The sequence below is a fragment of the Penicillium griseofulvum genome (assembly GCF_001561935.1).
Source record: "Penicillium griseofulvum strain PG3 chromosome Unknown contig_79, whole genome shotgun sequence".
In the NCBI taxonomy this organism is placed as follows: domain Eukaryota; kingdom Fungi; phylum Ascomycota; class Eurotiomycetes; order Eurotiales; family Aspergillaceae; genus Penicillium; species Penicillium griseofulvum.
This window is the reverse complement of record NW_024467420.1, coordinates 1,081,337-1,089,568: the sequence shown is the minus strand read 5'-3', so window position 1 is coordinate 1,089,568 and position 8,232 is coordinate 1,081,337. Positions and strand designations below refer to the sequence as shown.

Below are 8,232 nucleotides of genomic sequence, written 5' to 3'. Positions count from 1 at the left end.
TTCGGGGGCTATGTTTTTTTACTCTGATACTACATAGGAGTATACTAAATGGTACTCGTATTGAAAAATTAGTGCCAAGAGTACCTAATTTTTAGTGCGGTGCCAATAGTGTCTTACCCCCTTAACCTCAACGATCGACAATCAGAAGCCCACATCATGAGGAAGTTTTTGTCGGATCCTTGTTCAAGTGCACATCTTCGCCTCACTTTCGCTCCTTGACCTCTCCCGATGTGGGGAACGAGCGAGCATGACAGGGTATATTCCGGAGCGACAAGATGGGGTTAACGTGACACCATGTTAGCCACGGGTCGATGTTACGTCCACGGATGAATTGCTCCTGCATATTGTCATTTGGTCTGAGGTCCGAAGATGTGACTGGCAGTTTCCTTTCTCAAAAGGCACTTCACATGCCGATCTGTTCCGGAATGCTTTCCCCGCGACATGTTGCCAAAACCATAAATAAGGAGCTTAAATTCTGAACTGGAACGCGTCTTTTGTGCGACTCAATTGTATATTGGACAGCTATTGGGTTGTTTTTTTTGTTTATGGTTGTGGATAGTCCCTGAGTCCATCATGCCATCACAACATCCCTCCCTCCGCATGGGGCTCCTCGGCGGCATCGTAACAGCCCTCTATGCTTCCAAAGTGATAGCCACACAGGATTCTTTAGCTAATGATTTTGATGCCTTGAAATATGTCGATCCTTTGATTGGTACTGCGAATGGAGGTTTGTCTTATATATGATGAGTCTCCCTGTTAGCGAAGGCTGACAGCTCTTTTAGGCCATGTATTTCCCGGCGCGACTTTGCCATTTGGTATGTCATAGCATACTATGTGCTTCCATCCAGCAACTCTAACAAATGCAGGTATGGCCAAAGCCGTGGCAGACACAACAGGCGAGAATCAGGCTGGCTTTGCTTATGATACGAAGGTTGTAACCGGATTTTCACACATGCATGATTCTGGGACTGGTGGTGTAAGTTCTCGTAGGCTATTGGACAACATGCCCTCTATCTAACTCGCTTCAAAGGCCCCGTCAATGGGAAATTTCCCTATATTTATTCAAGGAAATTGTCCGCATGACGATATTAACCAATGCAAATGGCAACAATCGGACAGAGCATCTGCCTGGGACAGAGAGTCACCTAGAGCTCGCCCAGGATATTTCGGCATTTCACTAGCAAATGGTGTTCACGCGGAAATGACAGCCACAAATCGATCTGCTTTATATCGTTTTACGTTCAATGAAGTTTCCATCCAATCGCTTAGTCCAGTGGTCCTCCTGGATTTAATGGATTTACCTCAAAGCCGAACAAGTGGTAGTGCCGACGTGGACCGATCAACTGGACGTCTCACTGGAAGCGGTACTTTCAGGCCGAGCTTCGGTACTGGCAGTTACAAGTCATATGTGTGCGTTGATTTCAAAGGAGCAGAGCTTCGTGACACAGGCGTCTGGGAGAGAAACCAACCAAACACCAGCAAGCGGACGCTGACACTCGAGTCTAACGCGTCATCCACTCTCTCCGCTGGCACATTTGCCAGATTCCACGCCCCCAAAGACAACAGTATCCTTGCCCGCGTAGGTGTCAGCTTCATAAATGTTCAGCAGGCTTGCTCGAACGCGGAGCGCGAACAACCCGACTTTGACTTCGAGGGCACCGTTTCTGCTGCTGAATCTGCTTGGCGAAAGAAGTTGGATACCATCTCTGTGGATGCAGATGGAGTTTCATCAGATCTACAAACAGTCTTTTGGAGTGGAGCGTACCGAACATTCATCAGCCCTCAAGACTATACTGGTGAAAACCCTCTCTGGAAAAGTGACGAGCCATATTATGACAGCTACTATTGGTGAGCTGACTCCGCTCTGAAACATATGAATAGCACACTAATAAGACTCTCAGTATATGGGACTCTTTCCGCAGCATTCATCCAATGTTAACACTGGTTGATCCGTTCTCACAATCCCTCATGATCCGCAGCTTGATTGATACTTATAGACACGAAGGATACCTGCCTGACTGTCGCATGTCGCTTTGCAAGGGATGGACGCAGGGCGGTTCGAACGCAGATGTGGTTATGGCAGATGCGTATCTGAAAAAGGTCCCGGGAATCGACTGGGCCACTGCATATGAAGCTGTTGTCAAGGATGCAGAGGTAGAGCCCAAGAACTGGGATGTGGAAGGCCGCGGCGGCTTGCGGAGTTGGAAGAGTCTTGGCTATATTCCTTTTGATGACTACGACCCCGATGGACAAGGTCTACACACTCGGAGTGTATCGCGGACGGTGGAATATGCCTACAACGACTTTTGCATTGCGGAGATGGCACATGGCATGGGCCACCAGGCTGACTATGAGAAATACGCGAAACGGTCCGGAAACTGGGCCCACTTGTTCAACCCTGATCAGAAGTCAAGCATCAATGGGGTCGACACCAACTTCACTGGATTCCTACAGCCTCGATACACGAACGGCACATGGGGCTATCAGGACCCGATCTTCTGTAGTCCTCTTTTGAACTTCACTTCATGTTACCTCAACCCTGATGGCCATGAGACTTATGAAGGCAGCGCGTGGATGTATACCTTGTAAGTGCTTAACTGTGCTATATCCTGCTTATATTCGTAGCTAATGATTTACTTACAGCTATGCACCCCACGACATGGGATCTCTTATCAAGACGCTTGGCGGTGCCGAATCCTTTACCTCTCGACTAAGCTATCTCCATGACTCTGGTTTGCTCTACATGGGAGACGAGCAGGCATTCTTACCTGTTTATCAATTTCACTACTCGGGTCGGCCAGGTCTCTCGGCAAAGCAGAGCCATCTTTACATTCCATCCCAGTTCAACACGACAGTCAATGGTATCGCCGGTAACGATGATAGTGGGGCTATGGGCTCATATGTTGTTCTCAGCATGATGGGTCTCTGGCCCGTGCCTGGTCAGGACGTTTACCTGATCACTGCGCCTTACTTCAAGGAAGTCAGCATTCGAAACGCCCTCAATGGAAAGGTTGCTACTATCCGCAACATCAATTTTGATCCTAGTTACAAGTCCATCTATATCCAGAGTGCCAAGTGGAATGGCAAGCCGTGGACAAAGAATTGGATCACCCACGACTTTTTTACTGATGGTGGTGTGCTTGAACTTGTTCTGGGACCTAGGGAGAGTGAATGGGGGACTCGCATCCAGGATCTCCCGCCGAGTTTAAGCGATTATCACTGAATTTTTATTGGCGGAGAAGCAACTGCGCTGAGATGGCAGTGCAGTTCGAGATTGTCTTTATAATACTACATTCATAACTGTTACTGAGGCTTAATTTGAATATTTGGCAACATTCTCATTTGCACACTTTCAACTTTAGTATATAGAGTAGTCCCTTGATCTATCAAATCACCAGGCAGCATCTTTTTCCATATCTAAGGCAAAGTGTATCCTCCGTCAATAACGAGGTTTGCACCAGTCATATAGCTAGACGCATCCGAGGCGCAAAACACATAGGCCTAAACAGGGCTGTCAGTCAAGTTCTCGAGGACCTGAATCTGTGAAGACTTACCCCCTTCAACTCATAGGATTCAGCCATTCTCTTGGCAGGAATCAAGTCAAACCACTTGTCCCGCCATTCCTCGGGGAAACCATCCAGAATCTCCGTAGCGATATATCCAGGCGAGATGCAGTTGACTCGACAGTAATCAACCCACTCAACAGACAAACATTTAGCAAGCTGAACAACTCCCGCCTTCGACGCATTGTACTATACAAGGATTAGCAACATGAATAGAACCCATTTTCAACCAGAACATACAGCCGCTTGCTTCTGCGGGAGATTGACCAGAGTCGCGCTGACAGAAGCCGTGAAGATAACATTTCCACGGCCCTGTTCCTTGAATATCCGACCGGCAGCTTGAGCAGAATAGAAAGCACCATCAAGATTGACCTTCATGATCTCACTCCATTGATCAGGCGTGTAGTCTTCAGCAGCGATATTCGAGGCAATACCAGAGTTAACAACTATGATATCAAGTTGTCCGAAATCCTTCGCGATCTGCTGCACAGCTGTCTCGATCTCAGACTGAACGGCTACATTGGCCTTATACGCTGCTGCACGTACGTTATTGGTAGATGCAATCTCAGCTGCAACTTTATCGGCTGTATTGGATGAGTGATAGATCAAGGCGACCTTTGCGGTTTATTAGTTTGGTTCTTGATGTATGTAATGTGGCTCACATTTGCACCGGCTTCGGCCAATGCCCGAGAGACTTCAAGGCCAATTCCACGAGCGCCGCCTGTGGTAGCGTTAGAGGTTTTTGTGATGATTGGGAGATATCGTACCAGTCACAACTGCGACCTTGCCTGTGAGATCGAAGGCTTTCATGACATGCTGGTTTGGGGGTTGTGCGAGGACCATTTTGCTGTATTAATAGCTTGTTGCTTGTATTCGACAGAATATTCTAAATACAATGATTCAAAAGAGAGAAGGGAGAACTTGGTTATGAGCCACCCCTCTATCCCCGCATCGGGGGCCCTCCGCATGTTGTTCTCCAATCATCGTGACTTCCTGCAGCTCCTGCAGCAATCAGTACTTGATAAGGTAATTCCTGACGAAAGTGGCATACTACTGAAGATCGTCACTCTGCTTCACTCCATTTTATGTGTGACTTTGAGTCTTTGGCTGTTGGTTTGGTTTCTCATTGCTTTGGTGTGAACCCTTGGCACAGCTAGCTGATGTGGTTGGGTGAGAGGCATCGAGACGTCGTTTTGCTTTTTTGAGTCCCTTGAACAACTGCTTGTTCTCTCGGTTGAGCTCGTAGGCCCAGAGGAGGGCTAGGGCTTCGTTGGACTTCGTATTTTCCATTGTGAAAGATGGGGATCGGAGAGATTGAGAGGAAGAAGAAGCGGAGAGTTGGAACGAAACAGCCTGAGATAATACCATAAAACGAAAATGATAACATATTGTTTATTCTTCTGGGCCATATATCTAAATAGTTGCACTCTTACAAATAGCTACTCTATCTCTTATTTATCTTTACTGGGCTCATAAAAGAAAAATAAGAATGACTGCAATTAAAACAGCAAACCTCACGGTTGCTTTGCGTATCTCAGAATATTTCATGACATAGAACTTCAATCTGCTCAGTCCCACAGATTGTCTCTTGCCTTCATCGTGACTCTTCACTTAGTCAAGATCGGGGAGGGGTTCGTCCATGAACTCGTCGTCATCCGCAGCATTGGTGTCATCGGGCTCCTTGGTTTGAGCCTCATCCTAAAAACCGTTCTTGTCGCTGTCCTCACCCTTGTCCTGTCCACCACTTTTGGTAGAAGCTTCTATTTTATTAAGCTTCTTCTTCAAACGTGAGACTCTCAGACGAGCGGCGTTGTGATTGATGCCAAAGTGCTTGGCAACGGCAGGGACGGCAATCTTGTTGATATTAGCGTAACTCATGGTTATGTTAGCTCAAGTGAGTAAAAAAAACGCGAACCTGAGCGCCAGAGGCCTTGTGACAGTCCCACAAAAGCAAGAGCAGCTTTTTCAGCTCAGACTCCCTGGGCTCTTTCGGCTTGGATGAGCGTTTTCCACCTTTGGTAGGTTCCTTTGGTGCCATTGTGTCTCAAACAATGAAGGTTTAATGATGAGAGGGTTGCGGATCTGAGATGTGAACTCTTGGTAGTAGGTGGTTTGTTTGGAAGTGGAAGAGAAAGGAGGAAAGTGAGTTGAGACAGTATCCAAGTTCTTATAGTCGCAAATTTAGAGCAAATAACCAGCACGAAAGTCTCGGCGTTAGGCATCGATTCCAGTAGTTTGAACGCAATGAAAAGTCTGTTCGCACTCAATGCTTTCTTTCCATTCAATTTTGTTCTATAGGTTCGCTATTTACTTCTATTCATATAGTCTGTTGAGTAGTCACTCCCCTGATACAGAGGACCGCGGTGCAATAGTGTACATATTCTATTTATTATTATTTCTATAATACCTCTATATCTATTAATCTATCAAATTTAGTCTATATGACAATGATCAAAACAAAACGCCGCTTTGAATCAACCGGATGGACAATTAAACGCCCTTTGACTTCACGGGCTCGAGGTTCTTGATTGGATGCAGGAAGATAGGAGGAAGACAGAGTCGAGAGTGTTCCTTCTCCCACTACACACAATTAGCACCCGAATATGTCAAACACCGCAATAGCAAGAACTCACCTCTTGGGCACCGTCGTATCCCAACCAAGCTCTGTATAGCTTCTCCCCAAATTCAGAGTTAAACATAAACGTCGTGTTGTATATGATATCATCATGTTTGCCCCAACTCCAAATACTATCGAGCCCAGCATTGACCTTACCAGGTTCACCGGGATTAGCACGACGGTTCAATTCCTCAGGGTCCCATTTAACATCATGATACACCGGCTGAGGGACCTGAACCGCCTTCAAACCATAGTACAAAGCCCAGGATATAGGAGACATCTCAGAAGCGAGTCCAACCCCCGATTCTACCTTATCCTTATGCAACAGGCCGAGAAGTCTTGCCGAGAGGCGAGACATGGCCACGACAGCTGCCCAGCGTGGAGTCTCCTGATCCTGAGGGAAATTGAACACACGGTCACGGAAAGGCCAATCCGTACCAACTGGGTTGAAATGTGGCAGCCAGGTGATCATATCGGCTTCTTCGCCCACACCCCATGTCCCTGTCTCATTTCCCGGACGTGGGACCGGGGGAAGAATGGCTTGTCCTTCGATGTCGATACCTTCTGCAGGACGAGGGCCCCAAACACCGCTGTCGTCATGACCAGACATTTCCTGGTCTACCTTCTCCATGAACTCTTCCCAAGTGCCGTGGACAGCAGGAATATAGAAGTGGGAGTTCCGCTCCCACAGATATTTGCGTGGCTGCTGTTTGGCAAACTCTGTTGCCTTGTGCAAAAGCTCGTACATATGGCCGGTGTATCGCGAGTCCATCTCAAACTGCCAGATGTAATCAAACTGAGGATGTAGTCGTGAGAAGATCTGCGTGGGCTGGAAATACTGCAATATCGCTCTATTATAATGTCAGCAGGACTAGTCTAGCTCTTAAGACCACGGACACATACACATGGACATCAATCGCAGGATACCAGTCGTTCAACATATCTGTGTTAAACCAGACTGCCAGGCTGCGCAGCTCCTGTGGTAAATGTCGCTCTTTGAATGCCTTCCAGGCAGCATGATCAGACTCTTCGGGCAATTTCTCGTCCTGGCAGTCAATCAGGAGAATAAGTTCATATTCCGCACCCGAGTAGAGTGCTAACTCCATGATCATAGACCGAATGTGATACAAGTCGTTCTCGGTGTATTTCATGCCGAGCCAAGAACGCAATATAACCGCTGTCCGGGGTTGGTACTTGCTTGTTTCGTTCAAAGGTTGAGGCTGTGGATCCCCATCCAATGACTTGTACAGAGCGAATATCTTCCCATCGGATGGTTGCGTGCGGTATCGGTCAATATTGCGCTGCAGGCATTCATTTTGCAAATTGGCCCAGTCCACCTTCTCCCAGTCTATTTCGGCGGCCTCGTTAGTACCAAATTTATCATCCCAATCGTTGATTCGAGTGCTTTCGTTTCCCTGGAGGTAACCATATGCGCCGTATCGGGAGTAACGATCTGCACAGAGACTCTTGTTCAAATTCCACGCCTCATAGGATCCAAAAATTGGTGTTGGGAAATCTAGTCTCTATTAGTTCCCCGTCGGCTCTTAAATATTCCTCTTCGCACCTGAAGTATTCCAGCGATACCCGCTCATCATCATATCTTCATCTTTGCGACTCAGTGGTCGTCCTTGGGGTCCAATGCATGGCTGGTAAGATCCCTTTGATGTCGACCTCCATTCCACACTATCATATTGAGGATAGGGATCGTTGATAACCTGAGATGAGATTCGAGGTTGGGCATAATCGCTCGGGAACGGGACGGATTGTTCTGTAGGGCTGATACAGATCAGAAATGAACCAATAATGGGGGACGAAAAGAGGGATCTTCTACTTTGACAGTTTCACCCGCAATGGAACTACTAGAGATTCTCTAGAATATGGAATGAAGAAAATGACCAGACACAAGGCGGCCACGGCAAACCGACGTTTTGAAGAACTGAAAAACCACCGCAGCGCCACGAAGAAACCCATTAGGAGCTAGAAACTGCGAAATTCAAACATTTAATCCGGGTGCCTCCCAATTTTTGTACAACATATTGATTCATCATGGCT

The 8,232-nt window shown here is 47.1% G+C and overlaps 4 protein-coding genes across 4 annotated transcripts; 1 reads left to right on the top strand and 3 right to left on the bottom strand.

Moving 5' to 3' along the window:
- Positions 1 to 573: 573 nt before the first annotated feature.
- Positions 574 to 3,223, top strand: PGRI_003440 (glycoside hydrolase family 92 protein; the record flags this gene model as incomplete). Its single annotated transcript, XM_040788057.1, has 6 exons — positions 574 to 727; positions 783 to 815; positions 867 to 976; positions 1,031 to 1,848; positions 1,902 to 2,585; positions 2,644 to 3,223. 6 exons carry the CDS (start codon positions 574 to 576, stop codon positions 3,221 to 3,223), a joined length of 2,379 nt encoding a protein of 792 aa, XP_040651829.1.
- Positions 3,224 to 3,417: 194 nt separating this feature from the next.
- PGRI_003430 (SDR family oxidoreductase) lies at positions 3,418 to 4,406 on the bottom strand (the record flags this gene model as incomplete). The annotated part of the gene is made up of 5 exons (XM_040788056.1): positions 3,418 to 3,501; positions 3,555 to 3,752; positions 3,804 to 4,178; positions 4,226 to 4,284; positions 4,331 to 4,406. The coding sequence occupies 5 exons, from the start codon at positions 4,404 to 4,406 to the stop codon at positions 3,418 to 3,420; spliced, it is 792 nt and encodes a 263-aa protein (XP_040651828.1).
- Positions 4,407 to 5,261: 855 nt separating this feature from the next.
- On the bottom strand, positions 5,262 to 5,601 carry PGRI_003420 (uncharacterized protein; the record flags this gene model as incomplete). The annotated part of the gene is made up of 2 exons (XM_040788055.1): positions 5,262 to 5,417; positions 5,479 to 5,601. The coding sequence occupies 2 exons, from the start codon at positions 5,599 to 5,601 to the stop codon at positions 5,262 to 5,264; spliced, it is 279 nt and encodes a 92-aa protein (XP_040651827.1).
- Positions 5,602 to 6,053: 452 nt separating this feature from the next.
- On the bottom strand, positions 6,054 to 8,151 carry PGRI_003410 (DUF3405 domain-containing protein; the record flags this gene model as incomplete). Its single annotated transcript, XM_040788054.1, has 5 exons — positions 6,054 to 6,143; positions 6,197 to 7,031; positions 7,084 to 7,696; positions 7,745 to 7,956; positions 8,102 to 8,151. The coding sequence occupies 5 exons, from the start codon at positions 8,149 to 8,151 to the stop codon at positions 6,054 to 6,056; spliced, it is 1,800 nt and encodes a 599-aa protein (XP_040651826.1).
- Positions 8,152 to 8,232: the final 81 nt, after the last annotated feature.